The sequence below is a fragment of the Mercenaria mercenaria genome, chromosome 17, assembly GCF_021730395.1.
Source record: "Mercenaria mercenaria strain notata chromosome 17, MADL_Memer_1, whole genome shotgun sequence".
Classification (NCBI taxonomy): Eukaryota; Metazoa; Mollusca; class Bivalvia; order Venerida; family Veneridae; genus Mercenaria; species Mercenaria mercenaria.
Window position 1 is genome coordinate 50,974,034 of NC_069377.1, and position 24,068 is coordinate 50,998,101.

At 35.0% G+C, this 24,068-nt stretch overlaps 1 protein-coding gene across 3 annotated transcripts in view; it reads left to right on the forward strand.

Annotated features, from left to right (window-relative positions):
* The first annotated feature begins 1,352 nt into the window (after positions 1-1,352).
* LOC123536080 (mucin-3A-like) overlaps positions 1,353-24,068 on the forward strand; it is a 37,774-nt gene continuing 15,058 nt past the window's right edge. Inside the window, exons 1-11 of one of the 3 annotated variants that reach the window (XM_053528155.1) lie at positions 1,362-2,332; positions 7,553-7,789; positions 10,880-14,002; positions 14,305-14,492; positions 15,057-15,225; positions 15,970-16,178; positions 19,032-19,219; positions 19,742-19,839; positions 21,882-21,979; positions 22,322-22,406; positions 22,717-22,837. In XM_053528155.1, coding sequence (XP_053384130.1) covers positions 2,254-2,332; positions 7,553-7,789; positions 10,880-14,002; positions 14,305-14,492; positions 15,057-15,225; positions 15,970-16,178; positions 19,032-19,219; positions 19,742-19,839; positions 21,882-21,979; positions 22,322-22,406; positions 22,717-22,837 — 4,595 coding nt within the window. In that variant the 5' untranslated portion in view covers positions 1,362-2,253. Of the gene's footprint in view, positions 2,333-7,552; positions 14,003-14,304; positions 14,493-15,056; positions 15,226-15,969; positions 16,179-19,031; positions 19,220-19,741; positions 19,840-21,881; positions 21,980-22,321; positions 22,407-22,716; positions 22,838-24,068 lie in introns of all 3 variants that reach the window. The other 2 variants (XM_053528153.1, XM_053528154.1) reach the window with 2 other exon arrangements.

The following is a 24,068-nucleotide window of genomic DNA, read 5'->3' on the forward strand; positions in this document are numbered from 1 at the left end:
AGCATGTCAATAGCGCTATGGTCTTCCTAGATGTCCAAAAAATGTCTCAAGTTATGTTCAGGGTATGTTCCTGACCTCCTATACACGATCAATATTTTCTTTATTTCTTACAAAGCATGGACATTTCTTCAAATTCCAACGTTTCGTCTCCGTAACGCTTATCAACATCCAGGATACTTGAACCTAGTCTCAGACCGTACCAAAGGCACACAATTTATGCATTATTTCATGGTACATGCATAATTTTTATACAAAGTTAGATCGCGTCCATTAAATAGACCCTTCTCAACGTTCAAGTTCGGCCGTTCGGCAATCAAATGTCTTGACTTGTATCATTTTCACTTAACAGTTCTGACTTTAAAATGTATGATCTTCTGAATACGATGTGCGCATAAGAATTGCTTTTTAAACGGTCCGAATTCAAAAAGTCGAAATACGAGCACTTGAACATTATCTGAACTTCTTAGTTTTCCCGTGCGAATATTTGTGTAAGTGTTTTTGAACGCATTCATTTCAAACAACTAGATCTACCTGTTCGCGGAAGAAAAAATTGTAAAATATGCTTACAAGATAAGATTTAATGTTTATTTTCAGATTATCCCGGTTGTTTTGTTGCTAAGCATGTGCCCGTGTTGAAAAAATATAGACTGTATCACTGTGTTTAACCAGTTACGAGAAAGTTACGAGTATTGCGATATGCAGATTTCACGTAAATCTAAACTTACGAGAAATTGACCGCGCACGTTTCTCGTATTACACTAAGTTATTGATAAACGGCCCACTGTTAGTTTCAGAGTCGTAAGTGGAAGATGCAACTTTTTGATATGGAAAAAAATGAAATGGAAAAGGTTATAATTGGTAGATAAAAACCCCTTTGTTTCAAGGGGTTTAAGCGGTAGATAACCCCGTTTACTAAAATAATGGCATATCATCTCTGCCAAATGTTGCTTATTTGTCGACTTTTTAAGAAGATTTGGTTGTTATTATTAAAAAGGATAGGTACGATGAATTACCGCGGAAACCCCTTCAATTTTCCTTTTAACGAAACCAGAAATAAAATCAGTTGACAGTTTTTACAAAGTGCCATTTTGCACTTATTTCATTATAGCACTATGCCATCGCGTTATGTTGACTCAGATTCATGTAATCATCACATAGAAACGTAACAGCAATGAAAATAGGAGCGCATTCAGGCCTATGATAGTTTATGCTACATATACATACGTGATTTATGACATTTTTGTTGTTTTACAACAATCGATAAGATTATTCATGTTTGTATTGGAAAATATTGTGTTGTACAAGGCAACAGATGGTCAGCATTCTTTATAAATAAATCAATGTACCCCTCCCACCTGTGATTGGTATAGGACATGACTAATTTATTACTGTCTATGGAAGTAATCGTGATAATCAGTTCCGTCATCTTTATCAATATGTGTAAATGGAATAATATAGCTTTTCACTTGAAACGTAGTTTGCTACTGGGAAATCAGCTTAAATTTCCATTGCAGCTTAGAAGTTATTGAACGTGTGTCATCCGATACGTATGAATAAAGAAACACAGAAAATAACGAACGTTTTATTTATAGCAAATATATAATATATATTTTATGCAATATGTAGAAAAAAAACAGTGTTGAACTTTATTTTGTAATGTGAACATTTGATAATACTAAGAAGGATATAGAATGGAAATGAATTGTTAATACAGAGATAGCGTACTTCAGAAGAAACACGGTGATTTGTTTGTGAAATGTATCTTAAAGTTAGGAACACATGTATTTGATTCAGTATTACAAGTGTAAATATAAACACATGATAAGGGGACTTATTGATCACGGATTATCCTTTTGAAACACAAATCTTCTAAAGCAAATAAAATATTGACCGTATATATATATTGGATATATAGTCCAGTTTGACAACACTTGAGGAAAAACGAAGATGTAAGCCAAGTAAAAATTTAGATATCGTCAATGATATTGCTTTAGGAAAGACTTCATATACTTCGATTCAAGTGGTTTAAAAAGATAACGATTTGTGATTCAGTCAAATAAAGTAGAATACACTACATTCCGTCATCACACATAATTGGATTTAAACAGATAAAACATATCTTGTTGAAAAAAAAAATTAGCGTGAAAATACCGCTGACATTTTTCATATAGAAATGGGAAGATCGAATGAAACGAACTGTATATGAGCAATGACGTCAGTACACTATTTAAAGTTTTTTAACTAGAACTGGACATGAAAAATCGGAAAGTGTTACCATGGATACTAATTATGATACTGAAGAGTTGTATGTCATCCACAACTGTCTCGTCAGGTAAGTAAGCTTTGATTTACGTGTGTACTTTCACATTATTTGTTATTCAATTAATGTTATGTAAATCATTTACTGACAACGGACAAGGGTAAATCTATATTAATTTTACTGCGCAATATCCCGATTATTGCCTGACTTGCGATTATTGCCTGACTTGCCTGACTTGCGATTATTGCCTGACTTGCGATTATTGCAAGACGTTAAAACGTTCTTGAGACGCAAGTTACCTGTGCATTGGTCGAAGAGTTGTGGATTATGAAAGACTGTCGCTGAATTCACATTGTCCTGGTTGGGGGAATCAGGAGTAGGATATTCATTTTCTAAAACAAGCAGTGGAGCTTTGGTCTGAATTGAATCAGACATTGCGTTAACTGGGCTGTTGTCGAGTACCTTATTGTAAAATAACTTTGGCTGCCATGTTTTTCATCACATAAGAAAAAAAGTTTAACATTTAGCGTAATGCGCCCGGGTGTTTCCTCCTTGAAAGTACTAATAATGTCTATTTACTTTAAAAATATGCCACAGTATCGTTAATTAATAAGATCCATTAATTAAGTTATTTCCTACTGACTTTATTACTTGGTCTTAGGTGGTCTTAACTAAATGACAAAGCCAGTATGAAAGCCAATATGAAATCACTTAATTAGTAATATTATACAACTCTGCAATATTGAACATAATTAATATTAGATAAACTGTGCATTTCATATGAATACCAAATTCAGCTGAGCCATTATGAGGAAAACAGGACCAGTATTAAAAATCAGTGCCAAAACCAAAAAATGGGGCCGGTACGATATTCAAGCATTTTGATTTGTGATGTTAAGGGATCAGTAAGAAGTGGAATAAAAAGATATAAAAACAAGTGATTTCTTACCAGCCCTATTTGTCCATTGGCAGTCGTTATAAGCTCTTTGCTTCCAGCAGCATCGGGCAGATACAACCACCCTCCAACTATTAAAAAGGCAATTGTGAAATAAAATTGATTAATACTGTTATAGTAGTATAATTTAACAACTATATATAACTCGTTGTAACGTGTATCAGTCTGCTTATTAATAACTGGTTTTAAACCAGTCTTTATATTGGTAACGATACGATGACTAAAAAAGTGAAACAGCCCAAATTTAATATTAATCTAATGATATTGATGTTTCATAACATGTAAACAAATGCATTAATTCTAACAACTTTATTTTGAAACATACCGATACTTTGGCTACAAAACGGGAATAACTACCATAATTTGGTGGAACCTCTTTCTACAACTATTATCGAGTAACACCCACAAAACTCTACCACAGGAACGAATAAAATAACAGATATTCTCAAAGGTACCACACCTTATATCAAATAATAAAGTTTTACATTTAGCATACACAAATATTATACCGCATACATAACGCTTCGCCATCCTCTACCCCATTTATCAAACTGATTACACTTGAAATCATTTCATTTGCCTTCAGCCATTCATTTCAAAAATATTTACAGACATCATTTCTACATTTTCCTTACCTTACTGTATTTTTTGTTCATGTTTTTAAAGATATGATAATTGTGAAAAAACGCACTTGTTGAATAGTCTCCTAAAATTCTTAATGGAATGGCCACATACTAGTTGCTAAATTTTGAAAGTTTGAATATTACTGCTTTGTGTGTCTGTATTTTTTATGTGTGTCTATTGAAGAAATATAAGTAAAGATATAAACTTATGCAGCTTTGGCTGGTATTTGACACGTTGTTTTATGATAGGAGAAAACAAAAATAAAAACAAATTTTCTATCCGGTGTTGAACACCTTGCGTATTCATTAATTAAGCTGTCATTAAATATTAACGCAACTTAGGTCAATATTACAGGATGCCAAATGCCACGATATAGATTTCTGCTTATTGCAACATATTTAAGTTGAAACGTATTAGCATTTTGCGTGTTGTGAAGATATATTTAGTTTTTTCTTTTAAAAACAAAACATACAAATATGCTAAATAAAAGTTCCTTGTTTGTCTAGTAGGACATATTTTAAATGAGCATGCCTACAAACACATTATCCCGTTACGTATTTATAAAATATCAAATATCATAATAAAGTTGAAATCTTAAAAATATGATAATAAAAAGTATTGCTATTTTTCTGTTAACTTTATCGTGTTACTGACGCAGAAAACTGGGAAACTTTTCTACAATATTTTAAAGACTATCCTAGTATTTGTACAAATTTTACTGTCTGACCTCGACGTACCACTCTTTTTTACTTTATCTTTACAACATATTTTGCCGTTTGTCAGCGCGTCGAGGGTTAATTCGACGATACGGAACCATGGAAATCTGATAATCTCTTTGAAGTGAGATTTACACAACACAGAATGTATAGTTATGTTTTTATTCAGAAAGGTGTTCTAGCTCCTTTTTAGGAATGCTGTATTCTTCGAACAAATATTTTGAAATAGTCTGAAACAGAAATAAATTTATTTTCATATTGTTTTTTCCTGCAAGTTAATTACATCAGCCCAGCAAAATTTAGTGTTGAACTATAAACCGGTTAATAGCAAGAGTCATGTAATATGTTTATATGAGACATAAATTGTTGTTTACGTGTAAGTTACAATGGTGTGAATCTAATCTTGCATAAGATATGCTGTATACCTTGATACCACTTCATGCAATCGAAATGTCTTGACTTTCCTCAAGGGAATTCAAGAAAACACTGTTAATTATCGTTATACAGATTTACATTCTTTGTAAAGACTTCATACTGCAATATTTGCGTGACGTTTGCCCATAAACACATTCTGTGTAAATAATTAATTAGTTTGTTTTATTGCCGTGTTTTCCTAAACAATGGGGTGAATAAACGCTTGTGTCTATTTCCGGTTTTTTTGACGTACACGGTGTTTTGTTTAACTACGCATGGTAATTGCATTTTTTTTCTTAAGTTTTATATCTTCATTTCCATTTTAAACACTTACAAGATGTACACCCAACAAGAGAAGTTCAAAAGCAGTCCGTTAAGAAAATCAACCAATATTTTTCCCAATTTAAAAAATGTAGCAATGTAGTTATCATTTAGTTACTAGATAACATTCGACTTTGAAACTGAATGTGCAATATTAGTATTAGGAAAAAGCTCGTGTATTTTATAGGTTCTACTACATTTCTGTTGTTAACAGGAGATATCTAACTTTTTGAAGTGAAGTTTTGAAAAGAAAGTTGTAAAGTTTATTAAATGAGCCGCGCCATGAGAAAACCAACATAGACGGTTTGCGACCAGCATGGATCCAGACCAGCCTGCGCATCCGCGCAGTCTGGTCAGGATCCATGCTGTTCGCTAACAGTTTCTCTAATTCCAATAGGCTTTGATAGCGAACAGCATGGATCCTGACCAGACTGCGCGGATGCGCAGGCTGGTCTGGATCCATGCTGGTCGCAAACCCACTATGTTGGTTTTCTCATGGCACGGCTCATTTACAGATGCTTATGTATCTTGTACTTATAAAATGAAAGGCCGCTTCTATGTGCTGTTTTAAACTTAATTTTATATGTTTATATAAACTGTATGTAAAAACTGTTCATATATAAAAATTGGGTCCAGCATACCTTTAAGTATATGGGTTGGAGGGGAGTTTCATTCTACATTTTGTATTAACACAACAATGATATTTTCTATTTTGTACAGTAATTTAAAAAATGTATGTCGTACACATAGTTAATGAATTATCAAGAGACAAAAGAAAGACTATGATTTACGGTTGTTTTGGTGAATTGTCTGCCTGGATATAAGATTGGGGATACGGTGCTATTAAAAGAATTAATACTACAAAATGTTACCCCTAGACAGCGAAATTTAACGTTTCTTTCCTATGTATCTATTTTTCAAGTCTTAGTGTATTGCGGATGTTTGACATAGTCCCGAAACGAGCCATGGTATGCGAAAAAAAAAAAAGAGTTGTTTTTTTTTCAAAAGAGATCATTACAAATGCGATGATTTCACTGCGAATTAAATTTTGTATAGAACGTGTAACATACGAGAATGCAATAACTGTGCTTAAAATATACAGTTGATTATGCTATTCTAGAAAATCGCTTTTTTATATATATTTTTTTTAGTTTTTGTTTGTTTCTATGTATCAGTTTACAAGCTGAGTTAAGCCAAAGCTTTTCTGTGGAAAGCGACAAACATATACAGACCTTTGTTCTGCACCACAAAATGGATGAAGGAGTTTGGATTTTACGGCGAATCGACACAAAAAGGTCACAAATCGTCTCGAGAAACCTCGTAATACGCTATCGGGCTGAGTCAGCACAATCAATTAATACATACCCAATAATGCGTGGAAAAAAATGTACAAAAGTGCAATAGTAACAAACAAGTTTTAAAAAAATCCCCCCGTGTCCTAACACACTGAAACCCTACAGGGGCGTATCTAAAGATTTGTACACAGTGAACACATACATACTTTATTTCATTTACTTAAAACATTAATTGTTGCTATAGTATGAGTACCGGAATCTCGATTAGGATACACACAGATTAAAGCCAACGTAACACTATTGTGGGTCATTGTCTTACGGAAAACATGGTAACAATAAAATTTAGAATAAACCTACAAATCGCAGTTAATCGTCAACCAAGTTTCCATTACCCATTTCCAGCTATCGAGGTCATTTTGAAAAACACAACCACAAAGCCTCACTAATTTTATAATTTGCTTATCTTCCACAGTTTCGCTTACGGTGTTAGCGTTGCTATTTACACTGAATAGCTTTTCGTAGAGGACACGATCAATAGCAAATATTACAGTGTGTGAACTGTATTTCGATTCAGAGTTAGAGTCATGGTTATTTCAAATTTAAAATCAAAATCTCAATATTTAAGACGTTATGATGTCTCTCTTATTGTCAGTTTTAACCAAACAAAATGCGTAAGAGATGGTTTACAATTTCAGCTCTCCGAGAAAACAAAACTGTACTTTTGAGGGGAAGGTTTTACGCCTGTTACTTTCGTCTGTAAAATTTTACAGCAGTGTTTGTTTTGAGAGATTGGTGTTTTACAACCTTAAATCAATCAACTTTATTTATAGAAACTTCTCATTTACAAATGTAAATAAATCTGTTCTTTTACGGATGTTTACAGCTGAGAACAGGCGCCTTTTTCATAAAAAAAGATTTTCCGAAACAGAACCAGTATTATATAACAGTCTTATGTCTATTTTTTCAGATTTTACCATCCTTCCGTCACCTGACTTTTCTTCAAACCTTGGAGCAGACACAACAAAACATGTTGATTATTCGTCATCTTCTTCATTTACGATCGAGACAACTCAGACACTCATTTCGCCGCCAGTACGAACTATGCAACCAATAACAGCAAGTAGTACAGATTTACCTTCGATGCCTGGATCAAAACTTACTAGCGACCAAACTATCGGCGAAAGCTCCAAATATTCTAATTTAGGTACTGACAGTTTAATACAAGTTACATCCATCCATGATATTGCCAAGTCATTGTCTACAACATATGTTGATTCTACAAATCAGTTACATTCTAGTTTTACTGATATTTTAACAGCGACCGACAGTCTACTTAATTCTTTGATAATATCAGCATCACCATCCAGTTCATTAGAAATAGTGTCATATTCAAGTAAAATGGAAAATATAGGTCCAAGTAGTACAACATATTATGGAAATTCTCAGAAAGGTTCTAAAATAAATGTTGAGTCAAGTGATTCTTCACTTCACGAACTCTCTGCGAATATCACCGCAACACAAGTGTTTACTACAACACAAAACAATTTTCGAAATTCTAAAACCACCGAGATGATTTCTGCGACTGTGATTCAAAGTGCCATTGGAAGTGACTCTCTCACCGACATCTTCACCTCATCATCTACGTCGAAAATGCAGGCACTTCAATCATCATCTTCAAGACAAAATTCAAATATATTTCTAGAAAGTTCTGTTAAATCCTATGTAATAAATTCATCCATGTTAAGCAGTGTTATACATACTGAATCTCTAGCATCTTCAGAAACATTAAGCATGCTTATAACATCTGTGATATCTGCAACACTTTCAGCTGGAGATGATTCAATAGTAAGTGAATTACTTGACAACTCAGGCTCGTCAAGTATCTTGTCATCGTCACCTGCATTATCATCGGTACAGAAAACAATGGACGTTGCTTCAAAATCAGTTTTGTCTTCATCTGAAACGAATGAAAAACTTGTTTCAATGTCTAAATTTTCACAACCAGTGACAACAGGATCTAGTTATTCAGAATCTTTATCAATAGTTAAAAGCTCAATGTTACTTTCTGAATCTTTAAAACATATTACTCCGTCCCCGGATTCGAAATCATTAAGTATGTTAGAAAGTGTTATGCCTATGTCTTCATTTACGTCATCGGGACAAATAGATACAGATTTTGATTCTGTACAAAGATCATCATCAATGAGTGCTTCAGATTCTTCTACAAATCCCAGAATATTCTCGTCAACTGATTTAAGTGCAAGTATACTTTCCGGTAAGTCTAGCGATGGTTTTTCGACTGGAAACAGCATGTTATCTAAAGATACTTCACTCTCTTACTATTTCAACACCTTAGATGAAACTTCACTTGTCACCTCAGGATTTGGAATGAGTGATACCACCAATATTATCACGATTTTAAGCACACCAACTATGTCGTCTGAAGCCAATACAATTAATTCAGCGTCACGTATTTCAAGTGTGAGGCACACAGCATTTTTACACACTTCTGTAGACTTAAGTTTAGACAACACTCAAGAATATGAGACAGTTAGCTCTATGCGTTCTGATAATAAGTTGACTTCTAAATTATTTTCAAATTATTTGCATTATAGCAAAACACTTTCTTCTGTTACGCAGTCGTCAGAAACATTTATTACATTGAGTAATTCTAATGATCTGGTCGGTACAACGAATTTCTTAAATTACAGTCTGTATTATACAGGAACACGAACTCTTACATATATCACAGGTATAAATAGTGTTAATAACTTTTCAACCGTTTTACCTAGTGAAAGTGTGTATTTGTCTAGTGATTTTATAACTTTGTCAGGAGACACAACAGATCTTTTGATTCAAGGTAGCAGTTCAATCCTTCCGTCGCTTTCTACGGCACATGACTTTACGTCCCAATATATACCTGAAACAATAAGGTCTACAAGTCGAGTTATTTCCTCACGTTTGTTAGACACAGAAACATTTACGTCTTCCTTTTTGTCCTCTTATGCCGGTAATAGCATGTCACTGTTCTCACCAACTGAAGTATCAATCACCCCACATCTTAGTTCTTTGCCTAGCGAGATGTATTCATCAGAAACAGAAAATATGAAAACATCTGTAATTTTACGGAACACTGACTACAGTGGCACATTTCAACTTACAGTGAGCAACAGCACAATTACGTTACCAACCACCGAAACATCATCCTTTTCTAGGTATGATGCAACAAATAGATCATTGGATTCACGGATAACAAGTGTACGATCGGCTTCATGGTCAGTTAGTGACATGTCTTTTTCATCGACCTTCAATCAAACAGTTACCTCTATAATTTCATCACAGATTGGGAAAACACTTTCTTATTCCGACAAACACAGTTCCTTGGAAAGCAAGCAAAGTGATTCCACAAGTACACCATTAATGTCAGCTATTATAACAAAATACAGTGCCCAGACCAATAGTTTTCCAAGCCAAAGCAGGACTGTAAGCTGGACAGCAGCAGAACTAGTAAGTGATACGTCGTTTTGGTATTCGCCACAGAGCTCTTTTCTCACTATAACACCTACGACAACATCGACCACTTCAAACACAGCGGTCCTGCCAACAGAAACTCGGCTAGAAAGCATGCAAACTGTATCAACTACTTCAGAACTATCATACCAGACTTCAGAACTCTTGTCAAGTATAATACCAGAAACAAGTAGTGCATATTTGGTGTCTGACCTACCAAACACAAAATCACTTTTATCAAGTGATCAATACAGGACAGTGCTAAATATAACGACATCTACCGCAACATCAGTGTTTGACAAAATTACATCTTTATCGAGTCCAGGGCAGACAACAGTCACTCAGCTGAATATAAGCTCTTCTTTTACTTCAATGCCCAGTGTATTCTCAAGCGAACAAATGACAATGTCAACAGAAGTGCAAGAAAACACGGCAACACTTTCATTTTCATCTTCTGACGCTAGCCAGGCGACAACTCTTGGAATGACTGATACAGTCGCTTCACTGCGGACACTCCAAACTGAAGTTCCAACATCGGCACTGCCAATCAACTCGTCATCAACGGCGGTTTTATTTACTTCATTTACACCTGATACCTTAGCCACATATACTTCAATTAATAGTCACTCATCAATACGCACTGGATTATCTATCAACGGGTTCAGCACTACCGACACTTCAGTCATTTCACATTTAAGTTTTTCTTCGCTAAAATCACCAACGATTTATATAGAGCAAAGTAGTTCGCTATTAACTAATTCTAATAGTGTTACTTTTCTTACAGAAGCAAGTTTACAAACACACACTACAGTAGCAACTGCAGACCTGTCGAATACACTAACGGTATCTTCATCGCTAGTAATAACACCGTCGAAAGCTTCCACTAGTATTTCACATGAAGTTTCGAGTTCTCAGAATGAAAATTCAACAACGGTTCTTACCACGACCGGAAATAAATCGGCATATGTAGATACTTTTTCCAGTTCCTCTATGGTTCCAATCACAAGTTACAGCATACTTCAGTCTTTTGAATCTGGTAGTATATCGTTTTCATATGTAACAGAAGCCTTAACATCAGTAGAACTGATTTCTACAAGTTATGGAATTGTAACGGAACCACTAAGTTTTACTGCAAATACAAGTTTTAGTCAAAATGCTCTAGTAACATCCGTATATAAAACATTTGACATATATTCTAATTCTTCTATATTTTCAGTGAGTAGTCATAGTATAAACTCCCCATTGCTAACAACATTATTTGTTTCAAATACTTCTTCAACGTTCTCTAGTGTGGTAGAATTAAGTATGTCATCACCAGACTTTACAGACATTTCTACACTCGCTGTCGTAACAGATTCAAAGTCAACCACTGAATTCTTTCTTTCAATCTCATCAGAGACTTTAGTCACACTCGTAGGAAGCACAATAGTGTCAACAGTAACTGATATTACAAAGTCTTTAATTTCACCTTCAAATGTATTTAATTTTACACCTACTCCGGCAGAAAATGGCTCACAGATAATAATGACATCACGTTCTTCATTTTCAAGCATTGAAATAATTTCTTCAGTTCTTGTCAGTAGTTTAGATTCCAACTTACCTGGTATTTCAACAACAGATAGTTATTTAACCACACATGGAAGTTTTATAAGTGCAATACCCACGATATCTACCGTTAGAATTGACAGCAGTTTATTAACTTCAGTTACGCACTTGAGTTTAAACACCAATTCAGTTGAATTTTCTACAAAGAAGGACACTTCTATAAATGTGGCACAACCAACATCAACTGTGAGACTAGATAGCAGTTTAGTATCCTTATCATCACATTCCAGCAGTTTGTACACTCACTTAGCTAGTTCTTCAACTATGGAGGAAAGTATAACAATTTTTATACCTTTAACTGTTAGAACAGAAAGTAGTACAGTATCTTCGACAACGCATGCGAGTTTTAACACCGACTTATCAATCACTTTTAAACTGCCAGAATCACCGACAACTTTGTCACTGTTATCTACGGAACATTTCTCGAGTGCATCTCAATCTTACTTAACAGTTTCAGGAGTTTCAGCATTGTCCTCACCTACTTCCGAAATGGTTACAGATGTGACATATTCCACTAGTTATTCAACAGCAACAGTAACAGAATCGGTGTCTTTGGTACCGTTTTCATCAATTATCTTGAATAACACTAGTATTCCTACTAGTTTAACTACATTACTCAGATCATCAACATCACGATCAATAACAGAGTTGTTACCTGCATCTGTAGTCTCCATTACTGGAACTGTGGTTCGCACATCATTACAGACTACACCAGCATTTTCAAACGTGGAAACATCAGCTGTAACGCCGCACTCTTTACATAGTTCGAAGTCTTTATCCGATACAACAGTAATATTAGTGACCAGAACGGCCTCTTTATTTTCAACATCGCAAAGTTCAACAAAAGTCCTAGAATCTTCGTTTTCTTTATCACCGTTAGTGTCGAAAACAATCATGTCATCGCGAACATATAATTCTAGATTTACGTCTTTGATGTCAAAAACCTCTGATTCTAAATTGACTCTATTTTCTACATCTGTAGTTCAGTCTCCTTTATCGTTGACAGTAAAGCCAAGCCCACAATTTTCCGCGTCATCGAATGAAAAAATTTCTGAAGCGACCCAGTCGGTGGCACAAACATTTTCTTCTTTATCAACTGCTACTATAACTATGCCAGGATCAGCTGTAACACAAAATTTTACCTCAGCTATAACTTCGACATCGATTTTAGAATCTTCACTACTTCTCGAATCAACCTCAGAACTAGCTTTGACAGCAACTCTGCCTTCAGCTTTGCCTTCTACAGTACCTCTCACTTCTCCATTAACACTGAAACAAACTTCTTCTCAGAAATTGACGTCTTCTCTGCAAGCGACACTAACTGTAGATTCTTCTACTCTCCGATTGACACCGACCCTGTTGTCAACACCATTTCTGCAATCGACACCAATTCTATCATCGAAACCAACTCTGCAGTCGACACCAGTTCTGTCATCGACACCAACTCTGCCCTTAACAGAGACTCTGTCATCGACACCAACTCTGAAATTGACAACAACTCTACTATCTAAACCAACTCGGCCATCGACACCAGCTCTGTCATCGACGCCACCTCGGCAATCGACACCAACCCTGTCATCGAAACAAGCTCTGTCATTAGCATCAACTTTGTCATCGACACCAACTTTACAATCAACACTAACCTTGGCTATGACACCAACTCAGTCATCGACACCGACTCTGCCATCGACAAAGACTCAGCTATCAAAACAATCTTTGTCAGCAACACCAACTTTGCCATCGATGTCATCTGTGTCATCGACAACAACTCTCCCATCAACACCAACTCTGTCATCGACGCCAACTCGGCCATCAGTACCAACTCTGACATCTACGACAACTTGGTCAACTAAACTGACTCTTGCATCGAAACAAACTCTGTCATCAACACCAACTCTGCAATCGACACAATCTCTGCTATCAGCACCGACTCTGCTATCGACCCTTACTCTATCTACACCAACAGCTCTGGTTTCAACGATTCTAAGTAAAAGTTCCGGTATCGCAGAAGAAATAACAAGCCAAATCCAAGCTGACTCTACAACTGTGTCATTAATATATTCATCGGTTACTGGTCTGTCTACAAATACATCTGACATGGAGAGATCAACACTGTCTATATCGCCATCTTTGTCAGTCTCTTCAATGATAATGGAGTCATTAAATTCATCTACATTGACTGTATCTGTAACAAGTAGTGCTCCAGTGACAACTACCAGTATAATTCCAACTACCACAATACCACCTAAAACGACAACACTAAATGGGACAAATGCAAATGAACGGTATTGGGTGAGAACGGGTAAGTCTTTAAAATTCATTTTTTATGATGTCAACATTCGAAATTTATAATGAGAACTTTGGTATGCCAGTTAATGTTTTGATCATTTTCAGTGGTTATAATTCTAATTATAATGTAGAACATATATCTTAAATTAAGATTTTGTAAGTGATATAGCAATTCCGCCAGAGATTGGGCGTTTGAAAACTACTGTTACACAAACTTTTGCAATATAAATGTTAACCTTTTATTTCAGTCCTGCTTTTTATTTATTTTTTACTTGTTTCAAATGATACATGGAAAAATTAATACTTTTATTATAGTATTGAAAATACAGCGCAATATAAATGTATCGGATCCAACTTTTGTGAGCAACATGGAAAATGGTTTAGCAAATGCATTCAACGAGGCGTTTATTAGGAAGAAACTCGTAGACGAGGGCAAGTTTGAGCCCTTACGAAGGAGACGTCGCCGAAAGAGATATACAAGCGTTGGAGATGCTTCAGTACATGTAAGTAATTGAAAAGTATAGATACGTTCCTGAAATAAAAAAATATCAGGTGTTAGATATTTTATATTAGTTCGATTTTTTTTAATTCTTGTATATTCATTATCTGTCTGGGTATGATAATTGCTGACAAATGTGAGCAAAAACGAACTTTTTTCGTTTTATTTGTTGTAGACGGTATTGTAACTAAGCCGTGTCATTTCCCAGTTGTAGGTATTACCTGTACAAATAAGACGGGTAAGAACACGTCTTACAAATTATCAATTACTAATGCGAAATTCTGTCTGAGTTTCATACTTGATATATGTGTTTTAATGACCTGGTATGTAGTCGGTATGGAGCCCCGTAACAGGAATTTTTGCACGTTTCGGCGATAAGTACTAGTTTGTCATTATTCCTAGGAATAATTAATGGTTTTTTTGACACTTTAAGTCGGAATTTTCCCATCTTTATTTTATATAAGATATTGTAATTTATTACTTTTCATTACAAAACGGGTTTAGTGCTTGCAGTTTTGAATTTTAAGATCATATATTTTTGACTTCTTCCATCTTTCCTGATTTTTAGATTCATGACCTAAGTCGTACTGAAGCCACCACCACGGTAGCGGCAGACTATACCGTTGAGCAATCGGGTAAAGTTTTAACAGCGGATGAAGCGGTTGAAGCATTGGAAGTGCTTGATACACAAGAGCTCGCCATCTTACTGAAGCAGGTGGTTGATGTTAAGGCTGAAGGTTAGTAGAAGATTTTTATTTTGATGCGAAAGCGGCAGTATTGACCTATAATTGTTAAAACATATATCGTAATAAAACCATACCTAGCTGTGCATCCTATAAAATACTGACAACCTTGGTAAATTAACTTTTATTGTTGGGGGTGGGGGGGGGGGGGGCGAGGATTAAAGCCACCCCATTACAATGTAGGTTATATGGCGACTTTTCCTGGATGCATGGATTCCTCACATGAAGAATTCTACGCCCCAAGTGAGGTTAAAACACATATCGGTGAGTTGCAAGTGATTTGAAGCCATTGACTTTAATCTCTCGGACACGGAGGATAAAATATTTATAACCTATTCTTAACATCAAACAGTAAATGCTGATAAACGTGTGCATCAAATTAAGTATTCTTTTTTAAGACGTTATTCGGAGAAAACTGCTGTTGTTATCAGGGTTTTAGGAGAGGATGTTAACGTGTTAAATATACATTTCAATCCTAACCGATCAAGTTTACGTTACTGGTTGAAACACAGGCATTTAATAATTTTAAGTTTTTATTTTCGGATAGAATTCAGTATTATGTTCAAATTAACAGTTCCACTACCGTCCATGAACAGGCTCAATCAAACCGAACTTGTAACATTTTCATTTTTGTCGTGTTGAGCGACCTGTGGAGTTTCCTCTTTTGTTTTCGTATTTACTTAGTTATATTTTGTTTTCCGTATAACAGTTTGATAGTTGAATTATTTTGTCGTTCAGCCTACATTCAAACAGACAAACCAGACGAACCAGTAAAAGATGACTCCCAGCTATGGCTTTACGGTATAATCGCCGGATCTATAGCAGGGGTAGTCGTTGTGATATGGATCATCGTCTGTATCTACTGTAAATGCTGTCGGCAAAAGAACTCTGAAGAAGACGCTGAGCCAGAACTTACGTCCATACAGCCGCAGCCATCTAAACAAAAGGTATGAATTAGTACACTCTATCTTGAACCAATGATATAGAGAATAATGCCAGACAGGGTATGTTTACTTGTATATGTAGACAACTGGCCTGGGTTTGTACGTTTTTTACTCCTTTTAACACTGAACATTTTTGTTCGTTAATTTGTGTTTTATAAGTTCAATTAGTTTGGTATTAAAATGTCTTAGCTACTCTTTGGTCCAGTAAATCAATAAATTAAAGGGAAAGGCAACGTTGTTTTTACATTAATTTGGTCAGCTGGGATTTCTTAAATCATTTAAAGAAGGGAAAGAATTTTCAAATCGGACTAAAAATGAGAAAGTTATGAGCATTTAAATATTTGATCAAATTGGCGGCCATTTTGTTTCCATTGCAGTTATTGAATTTTTTGATACAAATTTGAATCGTATTTACTTATTTCTGTAAAATATTTTCTCTACTTTTTCCGGCTATAATGAAAAAAATTATCATGTTTTACACCTTACACTCAAGAAACATATAAAAATTAATCTTTTGAAAGGTTATTTGCTAAATAAAAGAATTCATCAGTGTGTAAATGACGTCATAAACACACTAAAATGGCTACCTCCATGATCAGCCATTTTCTTAAATTTCAAACTACCATATATTTTTCTTTGTTTCGGGGCCTCCGTGGCCAAGTGGTTAAGGTCGCTGACTTCAAATCACTTGCTCCTCATCGATGTGGGTTCGAGCCTCACTCTGGGCATTGAATTCTTCATGTGAGGAAGCCATCCAGCTGGCTTACGGAAGGTCGGTGGTTCTACCCAGGTGTCCGCTCGTGATGAAATAATGCACGGAGGGGCACCTGGGGTCTTCCTCCACCATTAAAGCAGGAAAGTCGCCATATGACCTATCATGTGTCGGTGCGACGTTAAATCCAACAAAAACAAAACAAAAAAACATATCTTTTTCAATAGTGGTCCGATTTTAAAAATTCTTTCAGCGTTATAAACGGCTTAAGAACGGCTTTCATATGGGATTAACTTATTCTCAGGCCTTCCTTACCCTTTAATATATTTTGTGTTTATTGAATAACAGTCGCGATTTATCTCGAATATTATAGAAAAAAACAAAAGCATTATAGCACCACCTTTATTCTTTACAATTCGAGAATTAAAGCAACAAAGCAAATTCACATTATCCCGCTAAAATATTAATGGATGCTTTATCAATTATATATATAAAGAGGCGTCAATTTATGATTAATGGGCTTGCTAATTTTCAGTATCGAAAATCGCAATACCCTAATTAACACTTAACTACATTTGAAACTGCATGCTCATTTTTATTTTGTGCAACAGCTTGTTATCTACCAGTTGTTGTTATTTCATCTAATATTTCGTATGGTATTATTTGAGTCGCACCATGAGAAAACTTACATAATGCATTTGCGACCAGCATGGATCCAGACAAGCCTGCGCTTCCGCGCAGTCTGGTCAGGATCCATGATGTTCGCTTTCAAAGACTATTGCAATTAGAAAAACCGTTAGCGAACAGCATGGATCCTGACCAGACTGCGCGGATGCGCAAGCTGGTCTGGATCCATGCTGGTCGCAAATGCATTATGTTGGTTTTCTCATGGTGCGGCTCATTTTACAAATATCTGTAGGGCATGTCCAGACTATGAGAACAAGTTTCAAATATTACATGACCTCAAACTTGTATAAACGGTCCTTAGAATTCTTAATCATTTGGAGAATATGAAATTAATTATGAATGAACTGTCCGGTATAACATAACCGTTAAGGCTAACTTGTAAATAAACATCAGTTTCAGCTGCGACATGTTTGAGTATGCATTGTCACTAAAGTCTACTTATTGTTGGGTATATTATACATTATGGACAACAATGGAAGTACCGTCTAAATACATGCGTTTATAGACATGCAGTCAGTGTTTGTCTAAGACAGTTTTCACAAAACAGTGACCTTTATGTATTATTTTTTATATATGAACGACAAGTCTTAAATATTGTCTCGCCAAATCTTCATTTTCTTGATCAAAAACATCAAGCTAGCTCAGTACTTGCAAACAGGGTAACATTTTTTCTTTTATTAACTATTGAAAGGTGACTAGAGGTTGAAGTATGAGTAACAGCTTGCTCTTCTATCTCATATATGTCAGAACCATGACAAATGTAAATGACGGATCTTTTCACAAGATGTATGTTCACTATCTGTTATTCAAGCTGTACCTGAAAAGACAGGTCAAATTATTTTAAATGATGATCGAGTTTAATAAACAAGGGAAGCAACATTTGACTGGTTGAAATCAAATTTGATATTACAGTTATTTTATCTTGGCTTCATTATTTTGTTTGCGGAGCAAGGGACGTAATACTGGACTTCCTGTATTTTAAGTTGGTACTGCAGTTACTTTCGTGTGATTGAACTAAAAGATGTATCAAAGAGTAGGTGTAATCGCAGGTAAAACACCTATAAATTATTTAAAATCTGGGCAAGGAATCGATCAACGTCGGGTTGTAATAACAAATCTGAACACTTTATCGATTGCCAAATGGAAAAAAAGTTCGTGAAACAATAAAATGCAAACACTGACATAGTTTTGTGATAACTGCATTCTCTTAACTCAAACGGGATTGCACAGTGATTATCAAAAAAAAATTTTTTTGTTTCAGATAAATACCAAATTATTTCTTACTTAGAACCTAATTCTTAGGAAAACCGTAAGATTTGTGATTCAGACCATGCGCATTACGAACCACACAAATAGTTCTGCTACCTATGGCCAAAGATAGCAAACTAAATACATTCAAACGACTTTGATGACCAGCAATTACAAGTTTACCTTTACATTTCATGTATCTATCACAGACATCGCCAGCGCGACCTTTACCTACCACTCCACGAAAGAAAACACTCATTCCTCAAGGCAGCAAGTTCAGTTTGTGGAAAGGTCGTACTTACCAGATAAATGACGGCTATGTGCCGGAAAAGGAAACAGAAGAGCAAACATTGTTGAAATCCCCGAGAAAAAAGGAGACACAATCACCAGTTCCTTCGTAAGTGTGATTCAGCCAATGTATAAAATATTTTGTTCACAGAATGATCAAAGACTGGTTTACCATTTACTATTATCATAGTGCCTTTTGATTTTTAATGGTTGGTATAGACGACAGGTGTTTTATCCAACACTTCCAACTCAACAACTTACAAACTGTAACATACTAAGAGTGTTTCTGTCAATTAGCATTGAGGGCATGTAAGAAGCAGTTTAACAGTTAACCTAATGGTATGAAAGATATGGACTTGTTTAAAACATGCACTAAAATGCACGAATCTCGTGTGACGACATGACGTATATAAACAGTCATTGCCAATCAAGTGTTTTGACATCTAAAATGCTCCACTGTTTCGTGACGTCAATGCGAGTTTATGTGGAATTGTAACAACGGGTCTATCGTTTCGAATACCAGTATTTCAAAGCAAAAGAAATTTGAATTTGTATATTTATATATGTAATTGCATATGTCAGGAAAACTGTTAAATAATGAATCAATACTTTCCCGTCTGTTTCGTTTTAGCATTACCGGATCAGCCACTGTCACCCCTATGATGCCTAAAAAGGAACTGGTTCCCCCAGCTGTGAAAAAGGGAAGGCGTAACAGTAAGAATAGCATAGGTAAAATTAATCAGAAGTAGTACATTGTATTTAAATTTCTAAATTTTTATTATAACATGAAAAGGGGCAACTCTTAAGTAATTTTCCTTTACCACTGACAAAGAAACTTTGATTGTAATATCCGATTAGTGTGTACATTTTGGAATACCGCCGTAGTTTGCATCAACTTGACATAATCTGTGGTTTAGGTAAAATATACGGGCAACTCATAGGGTCCTTATTCACTTAATGTGAATCCAATATTTAGACTTACACATTATTCAGATAAATTCTAATCGATATACTTTTGGGATGAAGTAAAACGTTTTATTTTGCTCTGTTCGGTTGAATAAGTCAATTAGACAATATAGAAAGTTTTACTAAAACAGATGTAAGATGTTGTTAACATTTAAGCAACATTTTAGGCAATACCGAGTGTTTAAAGCGTTTGTCATTCTTTACTGTCTAGTGTGTTTCATTTTATTGCACCATAGCACGAACTAATGACCGTTGTCCCTTATCATCCACAATCGCTTTGTTTATCATTAAGAAAAAGTCTTTCTAAAGCAATTTTTATTAGCTTAGACATAATCTAAATGGTCATAATTTCACGATCAAGTTTCATTACGGAAAAGAATGGACCATCAGTTTTTTAGAACTATAAACTCGTACAGTATTCAATAGTTCAATAGTTCATTTGTTGCTTAACCTAATCTTATTTAGATATATATATGACATTAAGGTTTTGTTTCTTAATTAATGTGTGAAATGGAATCAGTATATCCAGAGGTTATGTGCACTTGATGTATATACATCAAAGGCACATAATCTCTGGACATTATGATATGTTTACACTTGTCAAATGTTCCAAGTGCACACTTTAAGACCTTGATATAAACAACGAAATAACAATGATCTAAGTTAATACATATTTTTATATATAATCATAAGATTTTCTTTACCGCAAAAGTACAAATATCATGGATGCTTACGTAAAAGGACGAAAAACTTGAATTCCCCTTGCACTAACTTTGCATGTAAAGTGTTATGCGTTCTTGATTTATCAAAAATGTTCTATTTCACTATGATACATTCAAAGGCCTTCGTTTTTTCACCAATCCTTATCATATTACGTAAAATGTGAACACTTATCAGATCGTCTTCAAGTTAGGTTATGTATAAGTTCATATATGCATACCAAGAATTGTGTATCCTTAATTAAAAATATAACGGATTTAAATATGTTTACAGTCTCATATCTTCATTTCCTCATCACTCCCGTAATATGACAAAATGTGATACCAGCACGATTTCAGTCAAGTAAGACAATGAGACGGATCAAACAGATGTTCTAGAAATAGTTGTCCTTAATTATGAATACAGTGTACATTTCTCTATGCTAAATGCACCTTCATTTATTCACAAAACCAAAGAATATTTAGATAGTATATGAGTACCCGCAAAGCTTTGGTATGTTTGTGATATGAGCCAGGTAGGTCAGATTTACGTGTCCTAACTTCAGCAAATATTGTTCTAATTCACTTCCGCTGGAAAGATATCGTTTCATACACAGACATTTGGGGTCTGGACCCCCTCCTCCGCCCCTGCCAGCTCTAGCCAATATTTTTAGCATTACAACACGTACTAGTATATGTTATAGTCATTAAAACGGGTTTAATTACATTTTCAGCATGTTTTAAAAACACACATTTTAACCATCAGTGCTCTTTATAAGGACTTTCCTTCTACAGAGCATTTTAGGTATAAAAGTGTATGTTTAAAACATACTGAAAATGTTACTAAACCCGTTTTTATGACTGTCACTTATACTAGTACGTGTCGTGTTGTAATGCTGAAAATATTGGCTAATAGTTGGCAGGGGCGGAGGAGGGTTAGGGTTTCTAGACCCAAAGTGCCTGTGGTTTCATAATTGTTCTTCGATATGATCATATTGTATGAATACGGACAAATGCTAGCAATGTTATTTAGGTGAACGAATATGCCCCTGATGGCCCGGGGATTAAATTGTTTTAGATGAGATTAATGTCTTACCTTTATAACAGGTCCCGCAACAGAAGACCTTGACTTTAACAACGATATTAAAAAGCTTGGTTCTTTAGAAGCAGATAAAACGCAGTTGTTCCAGTCGAGTGTATCCGAGGTATGTCTGAAAAGATTTTAGGTAGACCATAATGTCTTTAAGTCCTGATAACTATAGACCATTTAGACCACAAGTAAGTAAATGTCGTATTATTTTGCTTGTTCTATATAAGAAAGTTATATACTGTTATTCAAAGATGCGATTATTTTTCAACCATTGTTTGCTGATGAGCTGGGGTTACATCTCTTATATATTATAAAATTATGCATTATGAAATACGTGCATTCGATACTGTTATGTAACCAAAATACATACAGTCAGCAAGACTTTCCATAACCCGTTTCCATGTCAATATTATACGATGGTAGTTTAAATGAGACACCACCACTTTCTTTTGTACAGGATAGCGATGATACAAAGGAACAACTGAAAATGCAGAAAAAGAAAAACAAGGACAGAATGAGTGAGAAATATGGACAAGAAATAGGTACGAATTTGAAATTTTCTAAATCTTTTAATAAAAATATGAGAAGTTACTTTGAAAACATAGAACGCCACCAGTGAGCAATATATTAGCAGACTCGGGGTTTAATTTAAATCTTTTCTTGACAGTTTATGAAAAGCCCAACACCTAAAAAGCACGAGCTTTAGCTGAACTGTATTATAAATGAATTTTAAATGGAACACGATCCCGAAGCACAAATTATGAAAATACCACTGAGTCCAAAAACAAACATTTTATCATTAATCAACTAATGCTTTAATGTTTAGTACCTCTTTTGAATTAATACAAGCAGATCAGTGTATCCTTCAAAATTTAATCACAGAAGCAAAACACCGAGACAAAGGCAAAGAAAACACGGACAACAACATCCTCGGAATGCCAAATACTACTGTTCCAAGTTTCGTCATAGAAAGGTATTTGATAGCTTTCTGTATTTGATAATGATTGAACCAGAGATTTGATGATGAATAATTTTCGGTTTGTAGGCTTTTATGGTTTTTCTGAAAGCTATGGTTTATTGTCAGCTATCCTGAAATGAAGTAATTAAGCCTCGGTACGGCATATTGAAAAATAAAACATGCGAGCCGTGCCATGGGAAAACCAACATAGTGGGTTTGCGACCAGCATGGATCCAGACCAGCCTGCGCATCCGCGCAGTCTGGTCAGGATCCATGCTGTTCGCTAACAGTTTCTCCAATTCCAATAGGCTTTAAAAGCGAACAGCATGGAGCCTGACCAGACTGCGCGGATGCGCAGGCTGGTCTGGATCCATGCTGGTAGCAAACCCACTATGTTGGTTTTCCCATGGCACGGCTCAATTGCCATTTATTATGTTAACTAAAACTGGCAACATAACTATCTTTCTAAACACTAAATTTGATATTAAAATATTTCATGTAATCTAAATGCAATATTGTAATAAAATCGGCTACAAATATGTGGTTCTCTTTAACCATTGCCAAATAAACTATGCACACGGTCTTATATATCTTTATTTCGATAGAAAATATAATAATTTATAATTGTTGTAAATCTAATTAAAGACTTTCTCTTTACCTGGAAACTGTATTTAGTATGTTTTGAAGAATTGTATATGTTATGACGAACGTTTTGTTTCGAAAAAACAAAGAATTGCCTTAATTCATTTTCAATCCAGTGTAGTCATGTGAGGTGGGCTTTTTTCGACGGACCTTGCTGCTTTTTTGTGTCGATATCAGGATATCTTTTATCATGGCGGCCGATTCCTTCTAACAGGGTCATTAAGAAACATGATGGCGACACGTCTAACATTTTGAAAGTGATTTGATTTTTGTTTTTTCAAATTATCAAAGGGAATTATTTATACTCATTATAAAATCTGTACATTTCCACCTTAAAATTTTTGTTTCAAAACAGAATGGGATTCTTTGTCTTGTTCCAAAATTGCGAAAACAATTACCCTGTATTTTTATTTTTCTATTCTTTTAATATTGCAATATTATACACTGATCAAGTAACTTAGAACGCTAAAGTTGAAAATAAAATTGTGTCTTTATTTTCATACTAGTATTCTATCAAACAGTAAAAGTTAGGAACAAAAATACTTGCTGAAAATGCAAAAATGTTGGCACATTTTTCAAGACGTCCGATATCGAATTGCAATAA